Raw genomic sequence first — 21,278 nt, 5'->3', positions numbered from 1 at the left:
GTGTGTGATCCGCGAAAGTTTTTAGTTTGGAGCATGGCACTGAGGGGCGTATAACTCGTGTCTAACCAGTGGACAGTTAAGCTTAAAAGTGACATGGGGCACACGTCTGAGCTCCAGATATCTGTGGTGAAGCTCATTACTTTGACATCTTTTAACTGTCGTGATATGTGTCCACATGCTTTGTTGTACAATTCTGGCAGAGCAGTCTCGGAAAAATATTTTCATGACGGTAAATTATAACGTGGTTCCATGTGTTCAAGCAGGCGACGGAAGCCTTCATCTTCGACCACCGACATTGGTTGCCCATCTAAAACAATAAATTCTAGAACTTTCTCTGTAAATTTTTCACGTCTTTGCAGTGCGTCCACCACAGTTAACTGTTTCGTCGTTTTGTCTCCGGCTTCTTTTTGTTAGTTCGACTGTAACGTTCGGAACTCGGCGTGCTCTTTAGCATGGTACTTTTGGAGGTGCTTAATTAAATTTGTTGTATTGTATTTTGCAGCGCTACCACCACCCCTTTCAACATTTGTTCTGCAGATATTGCATGTTGCCATCGAACTTGTTGGCATAGCAAGCGTAAAATAGCTCCATGCAGCTGACTGTTTGGCTCGCTCCATGTTGTTGTTCCTGTTTGTGTTTTACGTCATACGTCAGCAGCACGTCCTGTATGGGCGTCGCAAACGAATTAAAGTGAACGTATCGGCCCCATGGATCGGTCTAATTATCCGATACCCGATCTATCTCATTTTGGTAATATCGGGACCGATATCCGATCTTAATATCGGATCGGTGCATCCCTATGTAAAACATGACGTTAAAATCCTAATAAACAAACAATCTTGACCCCCCCCCCCCCCCCAACTGAAAATGAAAAAAGAACAATCCCTCAATGTTTCTATCCATTATAAACTGAGATAAAATCAGTTAGAATATATTGTGTTTATAATATCTTATTATTATTATTGTTATTATTATTATCATCATCGAGCGATTAATTTTAATTAATCAATGAAAAAATATATAAATTCTAATATAAATGAATAAATGAAAAATAAAGTTAGGTAGTAATTCAGGGCATCTCTGCATTCTCCACCTGCAAAGTAAACAAAGAGGTTTTTTCAGTATTTCTGCACATGTATCAGTACATGTAAAACATTTTACACTGTAACCAAGTCATTCTGGGCAGCTAAAATACAAAACTTCCTTACAGTTATGTTGCAGTCTTTAATTTCATTTAAGTCTTCAATGTGCAAGAGGTGCCTGTGGCTCTTTTTTAATGCTAGCACTTCAATTGATTTAGGATATGGGCTACAAAAACATTGACGTTCTCTAAATCTGGTTGTGGAGCAGTGTGCTACATGTCAAACTTGTTGCCACTATCATAAACTTGAATATGGGCGACCCGTCCTTTTGTGCTGATGTGAATGAAGGCAAAAACTGTATCTACAATACCCGGGTCTTCTCTGTCGGACACTGAGACTCTCAACTTCTTGTCAGATTATTTTGTCTTTCAATAAGTACTGATTCAATAATATATGTGGCAGGAATTTCATCTTCAAAGTACACAAGCACGTACTCTGGCAGACTCACGTCTAAGAATAAAATAACTGAAAACACCAAATTTGTTGAAATAACGGTCAAGTGCTGATGTGCAGATGTGCAGAAAGAAGTGGCCGACTGTCTGTAGATGGAGACTGACGTGCTGTGAGGTTTGAGCAGAATAGACATAATAAAAGGTGCTATAAAGTCATTTAACAGAATGATGTGTAATGTAATATTTGTCCTGCATGGATGAGTTCTGATAACAGCAGTTTTTAATGCAGTTTTTATCAAATCCAATGAGGAAATTTTGGATAAATGATGGTTTATCTTAAATATATTATTGAATAAAATATTATATAAAGCAAAAATGTTTAGTAGGAAGCAATGAATTCAGTCTTACAGCGGTGCATCTTATGATCTCTTTTAATTAATGTAAATCAGTTGACTAATATTTCCTAATATGCGTCTAAAGAATATCACACACATGCGCCTTTAAAAAACGTTAAAAGAACGTTCAAATAACGTTACACTTTGAACAGATTTTTTTTATCAAGGTCATGTAACGTTTATAGAACGTTCTACTGACGTTATTGTGAGAACGTTTGCTCATAACATTAGGAGAACTTTTACATAACGTTAGTGAAAGTTGTGAGAACGTTCCCTGTTAGCTGGGTAGAACCAGTGAGCAATTACTAGACCAGTATCTCCACCACTGAGCTACCAGTTCAGTTATTTGTTCTCTGTTTTAATTGCAAATGTGATTGTAAGTTGTTTTAGATAAATCGATCAATTATAAAAATAAAAAAAACATTTATTATTTTTACATTTAGTTATTCAGACAAATTGTACAAAGCTCAAACCCAGTAAGAAGGAGATGTGTGATGTGTGATGTGTTCATTCTCTTTAATCTTTATTTAACTGAAGATCTTAGAAGCTCTGTTGGAGGTCTTTTCTGTCAGATGCTGCCCACAATAGTTGTAACGTTCTCGCCGTGTTTAGCCTCACAGAATAAACAATAGCCAATTAAAATAGTCTAAAAGAATTTCTCAGAATATTCCTTAAAGGATAAATAAGTACATCTGTCTATCTTTGTATTAGATCTTTAATAATGCAGTCAGCAGAAGAGGGACACGACACCCCGGAGGATCTACAACATGAAGGATTCCAGAAGAAACCAATAAAAAAGGAAGAAGATGAAGATGAGGACGATGATTTCTTCTGTAAGTAAATATGGAGCGATGAGCCATTTCTCCACCAGCCAGTGTGGTACAGTACAGTATGGTACAGTACAGTGTGGTACAGTACAGTGTGGTACAGTACAGTGTGGTACAGTACAGTGAGGTACAGTACAGTGTGGTACAGTACAGTGTGGTAAAGTACAGTGTGGTACAGTACAGTGAGGTAAGGAACAGTGAGGTACAGTACAGTATGGTACAGTACAGTATGGTACAGTACAGTGTGGTACAGTACAGTGTGGTACAGTACAGTGTGGTACAGTACAGTATGGTACAGTACAGTGTGGTACAGTACAGTATGGTACAGTACAGTGTGGTACAGTACAGTGTGGTACAGTATGGTACAGTACAGTGAGGTAAGGTACAGTGTGGTACAGTACAGTATGGTACAGTACAGTGTGGTACAGTACAGTGTGGTACAGTACAGTGTGGTACAGTATGGTACAGTACAGTGAGGTAAGGTACAGTGTGGTACAGTACAGTGTGGTACAGTACAGTGAGGTACAGTACAGTATGGTACAGTACAGTGTGGTACAGTACTGTGTGGTACAGTACAGTATGGTACAGTACAGTGTGGTACAGTACAGTGAGGTAAGGTACAGTGTGGTACAGTACAGTGTGGTACAGTACAGTATGGTACAGTACAGTGTGGTACAGTACAGTGAGGTAAGGAACAGTGAGGTACAGTACAGTGTGGTACAGTACAGTATGGTACAGTACAGTGTGGTACAGTACAGTATGGTACAGTACAGTGAGGTAGTGTGGTACAGTACAGTGAGGTACAGTGTGGTACAGTACAGTATGGTACAGTACAGTGTGGTACAGTACAGTGAGGTACAGTACAGTGAGGTAGTGTGGTACAGTACAGTATGGTACAGTACAGTGTGGTACAGTACAGTGAGGTACAGTACAGTGTGGTAGTGTGGTACAGTACAGTATGGTACAGTACAGTATGGTACAGTACAGTATGGTACAGTACAGTGTGGTAGTGTGGTACAGTACAGTATGGTACAGTACAGTGTGGTACAGTACAGTATGGTACAGTACAGTGTGGTACAGTACAGTATGGTACAGTGGTACAGTACAGTGAGGTACAGTACAGTATGGTACAGTACAGTGTGGTAGTGTGGTACAGTACAGTGAGGTACAGTACAGTATGGTACAGTACAGTATGGTACAGTACAGTGTGGTACAGTACAGTATGGTACAGTGGTACAGTACAGTATGGTACAGTACAGTGTGGTACAGTACAGTATGGTACAGTGGTACAGTACAGTATGGTACAGTACAGTGTGGTACAGTACAGTATGGTACAGTACAGTGTGGTACAGTACAGTATGGTACAGTGGTACAGTACAGTATGGTACAGTACAGTGTGGTACAGTACAGTATGGTACAGTGGTACAGTACAGTATGGTACAGTACAGTGTGGTACAGTACAGTGTGGTACAGTACAGTGTGGTACAGTACAGTATGGTACAGTACAGTGTGGTACAGTACAGTGTGGTACAGTACAGTGTGGTACAGTATGGTACAGTACAGTACAGTGTGGTACAGTATGGTACAGTACAGTATGGTACAGTACAGTGTGGTACAGTACAGTGTGGTACAGTACAGTGTGGTACAGTACAGTGTGGTACAGTATGGTAAAGTACAGTGTGGTACAGTACAGTGTGGTACAGTACAGTGTGGTACAGTACAGTGTGGTACAGTATGGTACAGTACAGTGTGGTACAGTACAGTGTGGTACAGTACAGTATGGTACAGTACAGTGTGGTACAGTGGTACAGTACAGTGTGGTACAGTACAGTGTGGTACAGTACAGTAGAGTTAATCAGTAGAAATAATAAGAGAATGTGGATAGTGGGATTAGAACCTGTACTGTACTGTACTGTGCTGCTCCACTCCAGTCTGGATTTAAGGTTTAAATCTAACTGGGATTTATTTGTGATTGGAAAACCAAACCCACGATCTTACATTTCCTCCAGTTGTTGAGTTTCTTCTTCACATATTGATGGAATTTCAGGTGAAGTCACTTTAATCCCTGCGGATCAAGTCATGGAACTCTTCTCCTCAGTGGACCAACAGTGTGGAGGTTTCCAGATGAAGCCTGTGAAGAAGGAAGAACCTGAAGATACAGATGAACTCAGTAAGACTTTTTTATCTTCAGCAAAATCACATTTTAATACAGATTCATTAATGTTTGAATTTCTTGGTTATTATCCTATATTATCCTTTTTCTTCATATCAGGAATTAAATTAAGAACTGAATTATTACATGTTCTAATGATAATGAGTTGATTTGCATGTGGATTTAAAGGCGGGGCTAACTTGGGTTGTGCTTTTCTTAAAGAGAACATCATGAACCACATGTACTGCAAGCCATTGTAAATAAAACAGTAAAGGTTGTACATTACAGATTTTGCAGCATACTCGAGCATTTACATAAAAAAATAAACTGCAGAGTAAAAATACATCTAACCCTTAAATCTGTGCTCTTATCACGTAATCTACATATCAGTATTAAACCACATTTCTTTTCTAAAGTCCAGGTTCAGTAGATGGAGCTTGGAAACAGATTTGAGAATAAAATCCTTTTGAAACCGGAGACTGAACGGTCTACTAAATAAATACACATTTATTTGATTCCTCTTTTAATGATGATTACAGTGGTACCTCGGTATACGTCCTTAATCCGTTCCAGATCCTTGGACTTATACCAAACAAATTTTTCCCATAAGAAATAAAGGGAAAATAATTAATCTGTTCCCATGAAAAAAAATCCTATTTTTATTGGCATATTATACGTTGACGGGGTTGTATAAAATAATTTATAAAACGGATAGTTCCGGTCCTAAAATCTGATCTGCTGAGCTGCGTTTAAAGCCGTTGTAAAACTCCTGATATAAGCGCACCTGTGACCACCTCACATCATTCCATATTAATACACCACTGAAAAGAAAAAGTACAAACTTGGTTGAACACTATTTTAATATAAACAGTAATCCTGATCATTAAGCGGATGTTTCGTCCAAGAAATAGTGTAATAGTTTGCGAATGTTATGTTCGCCCTCATGTTGCCTAGCAACACGGCACACCGTTAACAAGTCAAGTCAACTTTATTTATATAGCGCTTTTTACAACAGACATTGTCTCAAAGCAACTTTACAAAATCCAGGACCAACAGATACAAAAACCCCTGTTGAGCAAGCCGAGGGCGACTGTGGCAAGGAAAAACTCCCTGAAAATTACAGGAAGAAACCTTGAGAGGAACCAGACTCAGCAGGGCCCATCTTTCTTGGGTGGCCTGGAGGATACTTTAAATAAATACACGATTTACACAAATCATACAAACACAGAATTAAATGATCTAAAAGTTATAACTGGTAATAAATAGATAAATAAATAAATAATAATAAAGTTGTTATTCGGTCTAGTCTTCAATAAAGTCTGTAGTGATTTCTTGTCATTCTTGGTGCAATTACTCCCGACCCGTCACATCTGGCAGGAGCAGCATCGTCGTCACGGCAGTCTCGACTTTAATCCTTAACCTCGGCGGGTAAACAGGTTTCCATCAGAATGCCTTTGGAGTAAAACAACAAAGAATGTAGTTAATAATGTACAATGCTAGTTGAGTAAAACAGTTTTACAGAGAGTTTTAAACTCCGGCAGCCCTAAATATTACAGCAGAACTAAAAGGGAGAGCGAGCAGGTAACAAGGTCATGAAGGCTTTCACAGGACATCAGCGCCCATCTCCCCACCGTCATCAAACCTGAGTGATCGGATAAGAGAGGCAGAACGACAGCAACCCAACATCCCTGATCACCACAAGTTTCTATGACCAAGAACCCCCAAGCTCTGCGCCTTTGTCTATACTAATCAAAAGCCTGAGAAAATAAATATGTTTTCAGTCTAAACTTAAACATTGAGACTGTGTCCGAATCCCGAATAGAGGCAGGAAGATTATTCCAAAGTTGTGGAGCTTTGTAAGAAAATGCTCTTCTACCAGCTGTGGTCTTTTTAATTTTAGGAACTATAAGTAACCCTGCATCTTGTGAACGAAGTGGACGCGCTGGGCTGTAGTGATTAATAAGCTCACTCAGATACTGTGGAGCCAGACCATGTAGCGCTTTAAGTATTTTTTAATCAATGCGGAATTTAACTGGCAGCCAGTGTAGAGATGATAGAACAGGACTGATATGATAAAAATTTTTTAGTTCTAGTTAGCACTCGAGCTGCTGCATTTTGAACTAACTGGAGTTTGTTTATGGATCTACCAGAGCATCCTGTTAGAAGAGCATTACAATAATCTAACCCAGAAGTTATAAACGCATGGATCAGTTTTTCAGCGTCATTAACAGATAGTATATTTCTTATTTTAGAGATATTACGCAAATGATAGAAAGCAACTCTAGTAATATTATTAATGTGTGTATCAAATGAGAGATCTGAATCTATTGTGACACCCAAGTTTTTTACATCTGGGCTGGGAGTAACAGAGAAAGTGTTTAGGTTTAGCACCAGGTTAGACAACTTGTCTCTTGCAGCTTTAGAGCCAACAAGTAAAACCTCAGTTTTATCTGAATTAAGTAAAAGAAAATTACACGACATCCAGTTTTTTATGTCGTTTACACAATCTTCTATCTTACTGATTGTGTCAGTATCATTTGGTTTGGTTGATATATACAGCTGTGTGTCATCTGCATAGCAGTGAAAGTTTATGCCATGTTTATGAATAATTTCACCTAGTGGAAGCATATAGAGTGTAAATAATAGCGGTCCAAGTACCGACCCCTGTGGAACACCACACTTTACTTTTGTAGTTTCCGAGCATTTATTATTTACATAAACAAATTGCGAGCGGTCAGTCAGATATGAATGAAACCAAGAGAGTGCGAGTCCTTTAACACCTACTGTATTTTCTAGCCTCTCCAGTAAAATGTTATGATCGACCGTATCAAACGCTGCGCTAAGATCTAATAGAACAAGAAAAGAGACACATCCATTATCAGAAGACATTAACAACTCGTTAACTACTCTAATTAATGCGGTTTCGGTACTATGATTGGGTCTGAATCCTGATTGAAATTTTTCATGAATACAATTTTCATTCAAATAAGAGCATAACTGTTTGGAAACGACTTTTTCTAATATTTTAGAGACAAAAGGAAGATTTGAAATTGGCCTATAATTAGATAAAACATGTGGATCAAGATTAGGTTTTTTAATCAGGGGTTTAATAACAGCACTTTTAAACAGTTTAGGTACATACCCAGGGCTAAGGGATGCATTGATTAATGTAAGTAGGGGCTCTACAATAGCTGGGAGTAAATCTTTAAGTAAACGAGTTGGAACAGGATCGAGTATACACGATGATGACTTCGATGATTTAATCAACACAGTTATTTCATTTTGGGAGATTGTATTAAAGGAATTTAGTTGGATTAACTCGTTACTATTATCACCAATGCTGCTCGGAGTGAGTCCATACTTAACATTGGCAAGTGACACACTTTGACTCTGAAGTCGTATTTTTTCTATCTTGTCATTAAAGAATTTTAAAAAATCATCGCTGGTTCAGTCAGGCGGTTATTAGATTCAGTTTCATTGACGTTTTTAGTTAATTTGGACACTGTCTCAAAAAGGAATCTGGGATTGTTTTTATTTTTCTCTATTAGGGACGAATAATATAAAAATTTAGCTTTTATAAGTGCATGTTTATACTCAGTTAGAGCATCTTTCCAAGCAATCTTATACACCTCCAGTGTAGTGTGACAAGAAATGTTATCATTAAACACGGAGAAGGAATAACTGAACATGTTGCACTCGGAACAGGGATATAATGCTCCTGCTGTGGCCATTATAATAAAGAAAGTTACTTAGCTTTAGAAGATGAGTTGAAGTTGATGTTTATGTTGGTTTCACCGGCGCTTCTGCTGGTAGTCACAGAAAACCGGCTTTAATTCCGAACGAAACAGGCGATGATGAGCTGGAATACAAAAACCAACAACCAAACAACACAAACGCGCTTTGTTCAGATAAAACGGCAGTAATTCTAAAGGAAAACTATGTTTATGCGCTCATGTACAAAACAAATAAACAGAACACGGTTCCTACAGACAGAAAACGGTTTTAACTCCCCACAAAACAAAGATGTTTAAGCGCTGAACTACAAAAACAAACAAACACAAACGCGCTTTGTTTCCGACAAAACCGGCTGTAATTCTAAAGGAAAACAGTGTTTATGTGCTGGTGTACAAAACAAATAAACAGAACGCGATTCCTATGAACAGAAAATGGCTTTAACTCTCCACAAAGTAAATATGTTTAAGCGCTAAAATACAAACACAAACACAAACGTGCTTCGTGCGGACAGAAAGCGGTTTTAATTCTGGATGAATAAGACGTTTATTCGCTGAATTACAAAACAAACTAAAACCGGCTTCGTTCGGATGCCGGTAGCAGAAGTTTTCACAAGCACGGATTTCTGAGTCTTTAAAAATTTCGGAGTCTGTAAAGCCACAACTGCTGGTTTTAGAACCACAACTGCTGGCTGAGGAACCACAACTGCTGGCTAAAGAATCACAACTGCTGGCTGTAAAGCCACAACTGCTGTCTGAAGAACCACAACTGCTGTCTGAAGAACCACAACTGCTGGCTGAAGAACCACAACTGCTGGCTGAGGAACCACAACTGCTGGCTGTAGAGCCACAACTGCTGGTTGTAGAACCACAACTGCTGACTGTAAAGCCACAACTGCTGGCTGAGAAATCACAACAGCTGGCTGAAGAACCACAACTGCTGTCTGTAGAGCCACAACTGCTGTCTGAAGAACCACAACTGCTGTCTAAGGAACTATAACTATAACAGACCATCAGACCAGAACCACAGGAAGCTCCAGCACATCGTACACCGTGTTGTAAATGACAGTAGATGAGAGGAGACTAGCAGACCAGCACCAGCGCATTATGGTACATCACTCCTAATGTATTATAGCATTGCTTTAATACTCTAAATGTTTAAATACAGTCAGTGATTGTGAACATTATACACTGGCTAATATGAGTGTATTATTTTTGTAGTGTCACACATCAGCTCTACATCAACTTCTGCTGCTCAAATATCCTCACCAGTGCAGTCCAACAACCACAGAAGATCCCTGTCCATGGTATTAAAGAGATGATCTTGAGGAGACCCCCCAGATCTTCAGTCACGTGGACTGTAGTCTGTTTCATTTAAACAACAATAAACTTGAATTCTAGACATTTCACTGATGTTTTTGTTCTTTCTTAAACATGTTTAACACGGTTAAAGTATTAGTTCACATTTCTATTAGTAATGAAGTGAAGCCACTGTTCTGGATCAGGCTCAGATTAAGTCCAGCTCTTACTGCCACAGTGGTGAGGACCAGAGTTTTACCATGTTTGTTGGCTTATATGAAAGCTGCTCACATCACTGACATCATATTTAATTACATGTCAGGAAATTCTTCATTTAAAGATGAATGAGTGATGATCCAGCTCTGGTTTAATCTGCTCTTTATTTACTTCATTCACTCATCAATAGGTCTCTGTGCTTCTCGGCCTAACAGAGGGGGGTGAAGCTTCAGCAGCACCCTGGTCAGAAGAGGCAATAAGGGTCGGTGGGGTAATCGATGGCCTCCCATCTATTGTCTCATCCATGTCAGCAGAGCATTTCTAGGATGCTGCTGTTGCTTCACTACTCTCTGTTCTCACCCCAGTAGGGGGGCACTCGAGTTCCTACAAAATTCATAAACACAGAACAAGGAAATTAACGTGTAGTAATAAAATCTTCACTGATATTTTTACTGAAGATTATTTTGTATTTCTGCTTCAGGTTCTACCACTTTTGTACATGAATGGGGGTCACCGCCCCCAGCACACTGTTCTCCAACACAAAGGTTCTACAACATGATAAACATAACGGTTATTACAGTATAGATCATGCACTGCTTCAAAACATGTCGTCATTAAAAGTTGATCATGCTTTGAATACTAAAACACGTCTATATAGAACCTTTGTAATTATAAGTAATTAACAGTCTGTATAAGATGTAACAGATTTTGTTCTCATTCAAACCAACAGTTACTCAAATCCTCAAACAGCTGCATTTCTTTTTCCAGTGAAGAGGGTCTGGTTGGTCACCCTTCACCAGATAAGCTTTTAGGTGTCTTCATCAGATCCTGCAATATCAATCTTTAGTTTTAAAACGGATGGCAAAATGATATTATTATAATAATAATATTTAGCCTGAACAACCCCAAAGTCACATATATTCCTTCCTAAGGAGAGTTTGGTCTATCACTAACATTACAGATAAATTGAGGTGAATCCATCAACTGTATCTAAGTAAATGCACATCTGTATTCAGACACGTGTAAGTAAATCTACCAGCACCGACGTTAATTCTGCATATTTAACCTCGCAGATGTTTAACCTTTGTGTTATTGTGAAACAAACATTTCTTGAGTATTAGCTTGGCTGGCTAACTAGCTAATTAGCTAGCTAACACATTAAACTCACAGGTTACGTGAATAACAACTTTAATATCAGACAAAATTAATTCTGTCGTTCTCACAATCAACATTTATCATTTTTATTGTTTTACTTTGGTAGAATTTTAACAAGAAAATAAAATAAAAATACATTTTTAATCTGGTTACAGACATCAAGTCTGACATGATTAAAACTTGGATACTCGTGTCTCTGTATATTCATTTATTAGGATTTATTATCAGAGTTTAATGTAAAATATTCACACATTATTCTGACTTGTTGGGACGAACAGCTGTACAGTTCAGCACTAGAAGCTTTAAAACGAATCTCTGGAATCAATTGATATATGAATCGATTCATTTAGGGATCAATTCGACTCCAAAGCTTTTCGATGTGAGAGACCAACGGCTGCAGTGTTATTAAATATTATCACTTAAAAGAACTAATTACCAGAGGATTAAAAAGATAATGCATAATTAAAACAAATAATAATAATTTAGTTAATTAATTATAAACTTATTACCTCAGTTTATTAAAGCAATAAGCCATGAGAGACCGTGCATTACTGCGATTTTATTACGGGGAAGGATGTTTTGGCGCGACGCAAAGCGGAGTCTCAAGTGGCTTATTGCTTTTATAAAACGGCGGTCAACATAAAATTTAATAAAATACAACAATGTTCAATTTATAAATGTTTTTATTTACAAAAACACATTCCTCTCAGATGATTTTTGATTAAACTGAATATTTAGCACAAACGGCTAACTTCATTTACTCTTTTTAACCAAACCAGCAACATGAACCAACCAGGTAAAAGCATTCAGTTTCATTTCATCTTTTCTTTTTCTACCATTAAAACAATAATTAAAAATGTAAAATATGGAACAGTAAGTTAAAGTATAAACTATTAAATCCATCAGTGATAAAACAAACACAATATTAGAACATTTAAAGTATTAAAACACTTACAGTATGATTAGAATAAATATATAAACACATTACAGATATTTAAATCAAAAGTGTTTTTAATGAGTCAATATAAGTAAAATAAACTACCAATGTGTACATTAGCTTAGCATTTAGCTTAGTGATACTGTGTGAGTCATCTTGTTTAAACCTGTTATGTGTGTTTTGTTAATACATTGCTGTGTGTGTGTGTGTGTGTGTGTGTGTGTGTGTGTGTGTGTGTGTACACATTACAATGACTTTTTAAGCATCTTTATTACGGCTGAAAATAATTGTGGAGTTTACAAAGTCAGACAAAAGTTTTAACATGTTGATGGTGATTAATAGTGAACATTTTTATACAAGACCAGAGACACAAATAGTTTATAAATGTTATAAATCCAGTATTTATGTTACAGACACATTCAGTGTGGGTTTAACTAAAACCTTTTACCCTAAATTGATTATTTTAAATAGTTTCACCTCAGAACCTCCAGTCTAAAACGTTCATCATTCTTTAGATCAGAGAGAAGCTTCATTCCTGAATATGTTAGTCTGTTTCCAAACAGATGAAGTTCTCTCAGGTGTGAGGGGTTTGATCTCAGAGCTGAAGCCAGAGCACTGGAATTCACTGAGCTCCTGAGAGCGACCCATTCTTTCACTAATGTTTGTAGAAGCAGTCTGCATGCCGAGGTGCTCGGTTTTATACACCTGTGGCCATGGAAGTGATTGAACACCTAAATTCAATGATTTGGATGGGTGAGTGAATACTTTTGGTGATATAGTGTGTGTGTGTAATTACAAAGTATTTGATAAATAGTAAATAGCATAAAATAAATGATATTGGGCAGATATAATTTGCCTCTGGCAGATATGTCATGAAAAATGAGAACAGTACAAATGTTCCTTTTGTATTAAGCAGCAAAAAGCATGATGTGTACGATTTTAATTTGCCTTACATGACATTGCACGTCCTACGATGTGACTATTGCACATGCGCACATTGCAAATGAGATGCTGAAACAAAATATTGTGCAGCCCTATTCCATAAAGCAGTAATAAAGGAAATATCAGTCAGCCATAGGTTAAAAACAGCTACATTCACATGTATGTCTTAGGAATCAGGCAGGGTTAGTGTACGGGTCTGCGACTGTTGATGCGTGAATCGCATAACATGATAAACACGTACTGACAGATAAACAGTGATTTAAAATAAGAAATCATAAAAGCATCTGTGAAATAAATGGAGAAAAAAATATTGTTTTACTTACCAAAACAAATATCAAAACCATTCTGAAGTTTGGACATGGCTGTTGCAAAGAAATGACGAATCACACCATCACCAGTTGCTGGATCTCCTGAACAAACAAAATAAAATGCATACAACAGTAAACAGAAAATAGAGCTATTAAAATAGAATTTGTTAGTGTGGCAGTCCCATTGAATAAACTGCCGTGTCAACTAAACAAATCATCTCTACCGTTATCTTGCTGTAACTTCAAACATTCCCAGTAATCGTTTTATACCTGCTTGTGACTGTTTTTACTGAGCTTGCACATTCCTGTTATATTAACATGTTTATCACTTCCCCCCCCCCCCCCGCCTTGTGATTTCATTTAACCATAAACATGGTGTTGCTATAAACAAGCATATATGTTTTGATATCCTACCCTGTACAAACAGAGGTTAAATAATGGATTTAAAAAACAGTTTGGTGCAATCTATATTTTTGTGTTAGTAAGAAATTTACCCTTCAGTGTGCATCAGTGTCTCCAACACGCCCCCATACCATGACACACCCTGGTACTGACACACCCCATACCATGACACACCCTGGTACTGACACACCCTCATACCATGACACACCCTGGTACTGACACACCCCATACCATGACAGTCCCTGGTACTGACACACCCCATACCATGACACACCCTGGTACTGACACACCCTCATACCATGACGGACCTGGTACTGACACACCCCCATACCATGACGGACCCTGGTACTGACACACCCCCATACCATGACAGACCCTGGTACTGACACACCCTCATACCATGACAGACCCTGGTACTGACAAACCCCCATACCATGACAGACCCTGGTACTGACACACCCCCATACCATGACAGACCCTGGTACTGACACACCCTCATACCATGACAGACCCTGGTACTGACACACCCCCATACCATGACACACCCTGGTACTGACACACCCCCATACCATGACAGACCCTGGTACTGACACACCCTCATACCATGACAGACCCTGGTACTGACAAACCCCCATACCATGACAGACCCTGGTACTGACACACCCCCATACCATGACACACCCTGGTACTGACACACCCCCATACCATGACAGACCCTGGTACTGACACACCCTCATACCATGACAGACCCTGGTACTGACAAACCCCCATACCATGACAGACCCTGGTACTGACACACCCCCATACCATGACACACCCTGGTACTGACACACCCCCATACCATGACAGACCCTGGTACTGACAAACCCCCATACCATGACAGACCCTGGTACTGACACACCTCATACCATGACAGACCCTGGTACTGACACACCCCATACCATGACAGACCCTGGTACTGACACACCCCCATACCATGATACACACCCTGGTACTGACACACCCCCATACCATGACAGACCCTGGTACTGACACACCCCCATACCATGACACACCCTGGTACTGACACACCCCCATACCATGACAGACCCTGGTACTGACACCCCCCCCCCCCATACCATGACAGACCCTGGTACTGACACACCCCCATACCATGACAGACCCTGGTACTGACACACCCCCATACCATGACAGACCCTGGTACTGACACACCCCCATACCATGACACACCCTGGTACTGACACACCCCATACCATGACAGATCCTGGTACTGACACACCCCCATACCATGACACACCCTGGTACTAACACACCCCCATACCATGACAGACCCTGGTACTGACACCCCCCCATACCATGACAGACCCTGGTACTGACACACCCCCATACCATGACAGACCCTGGTACTGACACACCCCATACCATGACAGACCCTGGTACTGACACACCCCCATACCATGACAGACCCTGGTACTGACACACCCCCATACCATGACAGACCCTGGTACTGACACCCCCCCCATACCATGATACACACCCTGGTACTGACACACCCCCATACCATGACAGACCCTGGTACGGACACACCCCCATACCATGATACACCCTGGTACTGACACACCTCATACCATGACACACCCTGGTACTGGCACACCCCATACCATGACAGACCCTGGTACTGACACACCCCCATATCATGACACACCCTGGTACTGACACACCCCCATACCATGACACACCCTGGTACTGACACACCCCCATACCATGACACACCCTGGTACTGACACACCCCATACCATGACACACCCTGGTACTGACACACCCCCATACCATGACAGACCCTGGTACTGACACCCCCCCATACCATGACAGACCCTGGTACTGACACACCCCATACCATGACAGACCCTGGTACTGACACACCCCCATACCATGATACACACCCTGGTACTGACACACCCCCATACCATGACAGACCCTGGTACGGACACACCCCCATACCATGATACACCCTGGTACTGACACACCTCATACCATGACACACCCTGGTACTGACACACCCCATACCATGACAGACCCTGGTACTGAAAACCCCCTTATACCGTGACACACCCTGGTACTGACACACCCCCATACCATGACAGACCCTGGTACTGACACCCCCCCCATACCATGACAGACCCTGGTACTGACACACCCCCATACCATGACAGACCCTGGTACTGACACACCCCCATACCATGACAGACCCTGGTACTGAAACACCCCCGTACCATGACAGACCCTGGTACTGACACACCCCCATACCATGACACACCCTGGTACTGACACACCCCATACCATGACAGACCCTGGTACTGACACCCCCCCATACCATGACACACCCTGGTACTGACACACCCCATACCATGACAGACCCTGGTACTGACACACCCCCATACCATGACAGACCCTGGTACTGACACACCCCATACCATGACAGACCCTGGTACTGACACCCCCCCATACCATGACAGACCCTGGTACTGACACACCCCCATACCATGACAGACCCTGGTACTGACACACCCCATACCATGACAGACCCTGGTACTGACACATCCTCATACCATGACAGACCCTGGTACTGACACACCCCCATACCATGACACACCCTGGTACTGACACACCCCATACCATGACAGACCCTGGTACTGACACATCCTCATACCATGACAGATCCTGGTACTGACACACCCCCATACCATGACACACCCTGGTACTGACACACCCCATACCATGACAGACCCTGGTACTGACACACCCCATACCATGACAGACCCTGGTACTGACACACCCCCATACCATGACAGATCCTGGTACTGACACACCCCCATACCATGACACACCCTGGCTTTTGGACTTGTTGCTAATAACAGTCTGGATCCTTTCTGTATTTGGTCCGGAGCAAACGGACCAAAAAAGACCTGGATTGCTGATATATCTAACCACAAGACACGTTTCCACTGTGTGATGGTCCATCCTAGATGCCCCCGAGCCCAGAGAAGTCGACGCCGCTTCAGGACATGGTTAACATAAGGCTTCTTTATTGCACTGATTTCGGGTTGTAAATTCAGGCTCGTCAGGGACAGTTTAACTGTTTTCGGTACATGGAGGGAGACGTTGCCAGCGTGCTAGCGGGTTGTGCAGCCTCAGCCCATCGGTTTGAACATCCTGATGCTAACTGTGTTAGCTTAGTGAGCTAAAACTGTGTCTAAATAATCTGCCTTATGAGTTTCATGTCTTATTAGAATCCTCTCTACTGAGGCAGCTGATCAGGTAGGTAGTGGCAGCAGGGCAGCTCACATTATTTTCATTATATCATTTTGTAAGTGTTAAATGAAACGTACACCTGCGCTCACATCAATCTCTGGAGGTCGGCAGTGATCCTTTACAATTTTGCCTCCTGATTTATTGCCCCCCATCCACAAGCTCCGTCCTAAATGCCCCTCAAGAGCACAAGAGAAGGACGTGCCACATTTTTCATGTTGGGGTGCACGTTTTCTTTTCGGCTCTTTAGCTTTTATCATCAGCCGTAAAACGTGTTGGGCTATCAGGCGCCGCCGTCTCACCCATGACTGATATAATTGATGCTAACTTGCTGATTTAAAGCCACACGCACTGAGCTTGAATTGATCCTGGACCGGAGAGATCAGGGTCATTAATACTGCCAAATCTGGGACTGTACAGGGTGTGGACGAGCATCAGCTTGATGGATATCCCATTCCGATACCAATGCCATAAATATACAAATATACAAATACCTCCACCCATGTTTCCATAAGATTTTGCAGTGTGTCTGTTGGAATTTGTGCTAATTGTGACAAAATAGAAATAAAAAATCTTGGCTTGTACTCGATTGAGGCTAATATCATCCTTACTGTGAAACATGGTGGTGGCAGCATCAGTATATAAAGGTGCTTCTCAGTGGCAGGGACTGGGGCTAATACAAATATAGTAATAATAATCCACTGATCAGGTATAACATTATGACCACCTTCCTAATATTGTGTTGGTCCCCCGCTTTTGCTGCCAAAACAGCCCTGACCGGTCAAGGCATGGACTCCACACCACCTGGCACCATGATGTCAGCAGCAGATCCTTTAACTCCTGTAGGTTGTGAGGTGGAGCCTCCATGGATCGGACTTGTTTGTCCAGCACGTCCCACAGATGCTCGATCGGATCGAGATCTGGGGAATTTGGAGGCCAGGTCGACACCTCAAACTGGATGTTTTGCTCCTCAAACCGTTCCTGAAGCATTTTAGTTTTGTACTGAAAGAGGCCACAGATATCAGGGAAGCGTCTCCATGAGAGGGTGAACATGGTCTACAACGATGCTTAGGTAGGAGCTACGTGTCAAAGTAACATCCAATGGATGGCAGGACCCAAGGTTTCCTAGCAGAACGTCGCCCAAAGCATTACACTGCCTCCGCCGGCTTGCCTTCTTCCCACAATGCATCCTGGTGCCATGTGATCCCCGGGTAAGCGACACACACACACCCGGACGTCCACGTGATGTAAAAAAAAACCTGATTCATCAGACCAGACCACCTTCTTCCATTGCTCCGTGGTCCAGTTCTGATGTGCACATGCCCATTGTTGGTGCTTTCAGTGGTGGACAGAGGTCAGCATGGGCACCCTGACTGATCTGCAGCAACAAACTGTGATGCTCTGTGTATTCTGACACCTTTCTATCAGAACCAGCATGAACTTCTTTAGCAGTTTGAGCTACAGGAGCTCGTCTGTTGGATCGGATCACACGGGCCATCAATGAGCCCTGGCCGCTCATGACTCTGACACTGGTTTACCACTGTTCCCTCCTTGGAGCACTTTTGATAGATACTGACCACTGCAGACCGGGACACACCCCACAAGAGCTGCAGTTTTGGAGATGCTCTGACCCGGTCGTCTAGCCATCACAATTTGGCCCTCGTCAAACTCGCTCAGATCCTCACGCTCACTAACTGCTTCTAACATCAACTTTGAGGATAAAATGTTCACTTGCTGCCTAATATACCCCCCCCCCCCAACTAACAGGAGCTGTGATGAAGAGATAATCAGTGTTATTCACTTCAGCTGTCAGTGGTCATAATGTTATGCCTCGTCGGTGTGTGTGTGTGTGTGTGTGTGTGTGTGTGTGTGTGTGTGTGTGTAAATACGTATATGGTAATAGAATAAATTGCCTTTATTTGTCATGTATACATGTACAGGTGTGCAGTATTCCAGCTGTTACGCCCCTGGAGCAAACAGGGTTAAAGGTCTTGCTAAAAGGCAGAACTGGGATTCGAACCCTCAACCTTTGGGTTATAGCCCGAAGCTCCTCCCACTAGGCCACCACTGTCCCACTCTACACTAGAGGTTAATGATGCTGAGAGCAGCAGTGATGATGATCAGCACCACTCTCAGCTACATGCACACATTGTGACATCATCATGATGACATCACCACACTCCACACCTCTGGTATAAGTTGCTGCGTTTCATGTGTTTGTGCTCATTTGATCTGAGACGCCGAGACAGTAAGCAGCATGAACATGTTCTCCTGTTGGACTCTTCCATCTGACCAAGACGAGCCGCACAGGCGGGTAAACGAACCGGAGAAGAAGGTAAAGAAGAGAAAATGGTGGCAGAGACGCCAGAAGGTAGAGATGCAGGACGGGGAGGATGAGAAGGGAAACGGGGTAAAGGGTGAAGAGATGGGGCAAGGAGTGGAGCAGAAGGTTTTAGAGGACCAGGCAGACCAAACACCAAAGATGGAGAAGCAGGGGGTTCTGGGAAAAAACAAATCTGAGAAGAAAGTAAAGAAGAGAAAATGGTGGCAGAGACGCCAGAAGGTGGAGATGCAGGACGTGGAGGGTGAGAAGGGAAATGAGGTAAAGGGTGAAGAGATGGGGCAAGGAGTGGGGCAGAAGGTTTTAGAGGACCAGGCAGACCAAACACCAAAGGTAGAGATGCAGGTGGCCCCACGGGACCTGGTGGAAGAACCAGAACAGGTCGTTGTAAAGGACCAGAGGAGGAAACCAGTAAACAAGGTGGTTCTGGTTTGTGAGATTGAGATGAAGAAGTTAGAGCAGGTGGACCCAGTGGAGCAGGTTGAAGAAACAGAGCAGGTCATCCTGAAGAACCAGTGGATGGGACATGTAAAAAATAAGATTCATTGCATAGAGAATGAGATAAAGAAGAAGGAGAGGCAGGTGGACCCGCTAAACCTGGTGGAAGAACCAGAACTGGTCATCCTAAAGGAGCAGGGGAAGGGACAGGTAAAAAATAGGGTGTGTTTTATAGAGAATAAGCTAAAGAAGGAGGAGAGGCAGGTGGACCCGCTAAACCTGGTGGAAGAACCAGAGCTGGTCATCCTAAAGGAGCAGGGGAAGGGACAGGTAAAAAATAGGGTTAGTTTTATAGAGTATAAGCTAAAGAAGGAGGAGAGGCAGGTGGACCCAGTGAATAAAACAGACCAGTTCGTGAAGAAGGAGGAGAGGCAGGTGGCCCCGCTGAACCTGGTGGAAGAACCAGACCAGGACATGAAGAAGGATCCAGCAGCTTTGGAGGACAAAATGTGGAAACTGAAAGAACAGAACCTGGATAGAGGAAGCACTGAAGGTACGTTTGAAGGATTGTATAGATAGATGGTGGTGATCTAATAAAGGTGAACATTAAAAATGGAATTAGGTTTCATTTCTCCATCAGATCCACTGAAGAACGTCTCCGAGGTGTCTTCAAACAAACCAGACCCCCAGCAGCTGCAGGACGACGTTCTTGTTCCCATCGTCGAAGCCCAACCTGGAGAGTCCGGGGCTCTGATGGAGAGCGCGTGTGAAGATAAAGGTCTGGTTTAGATTCAGAAATTGTATACACGCTAGGTGGAGTAACGCTGGAGTTTCCTCTAACACGTGTGCATGTCGGCTCTGTGTTGCTGTGTAGGTGTCCCGATGCCGAAGTCGAGGAGAACCAGCCTGAGAACCAAACGGTTCCAGTTCTTCAACGTCTGAAGCTGAGGTGGTGACGATCCGGAGATCATCCAATCACACGCCGACTTTTCCAACATCAAAATAACAATAAAGTGCCTTCATGAACATGTTGGTTGGTTTGATTTTGTGTACGTTGGGTATTGAGGGTCGACCGATGAATCAAATCAAGGTTTATTTGTCACATACATGGTACACAGTACAACTAGCAGTGAAATGCTTTAGTGACTGCTCCGCCACAGTCATTACAAAAACTACAAAATAGTTAAAAAATATATTATACAAAAAATATAGAATGTTTTTAAAAGTAAGAATTTAGAAACATTAGAAAATTTAACAATATAAAATTACCAATATAAAAAACAATATAAAAT

At 41.8% G+C, this 21,278-nt stretch overlaps 1 protein-coding gene across 1 annotated transcript; it reads left to right on the top strand.

Moving 5' to 3' along the window:
* Positions 1 to 19,435: 19,435 nt before the first annotated feature.
* LOC134317156 (cilia- and flagella-associated protein 251-like) lies at positions 19,436 to 21,012 on the top strand. Its single transcript, XM_062997892.1, has 3 exons — positions 19,436 to 20,539; positions 20,627 to 20,764; positions 20,861 to 21,012. Exons 1-3 carry the CDS (start codon positions 19,465 to 19,467, stop codon positions 20,926 to 20,928), a joined length of 1,281 nt encoding a protein of 426 aa, XP_062853962.1. The 5' UTR covers positions 19,436 to 19,464; the 3' UTR covers positions 20,929 to 21,012.
* The last annotated feature ends 266 nt before the right edge of the window (positions 21,013 to 21,278 follow it).

This window comes from Trichomycterus rosablanca, chromosome 1 (genome assembly GCF_030014385.1).
Source record: "Trichomycterus rosablanca isolate fTriRos1 chromosome 1, fTriRos1.hap1, whole genome shotgun sequence".
NCBI classification, from domain to species: domain Eukaryota; kingdom Metazoa; phylum Chordata; class Actinopteri; order Siluriformes; family Trichomycteridae; genus Trichomycterus; species Trichomycterus rosablanca.
The sequence above is the reverse complement of the archived record's forward strand: the minus strand, read 5'-3'. Positions and strand labels throughout refer to the sequence as shown.

Excerpts from the sequence above, each read along its gene's own strand:
- LOC134317156 (XM_062997892.1), top strand. The coding sequence starts at position 19,465 with ATGAACATGTTCTCCTGTTGGACTCTTCCATCTGACCAAGACGAGCCG. Across the intron at positions 20,540-20,626 it reads GGATAGAGGAAGCACTGAAG|ATCCACTGAAGAACGTCTCC; the intron begins GTACGTTTGAAG and ends TTTCTCCATCAG. Across the intron at positions 20,765-20,860 it reads GAGCGCGTGTGAAGATAAAG|GTGTCCCGATGCCGAAGTCG; the intron begins GTCTGGTTTAGA and ends GTTGCTGTGTAG.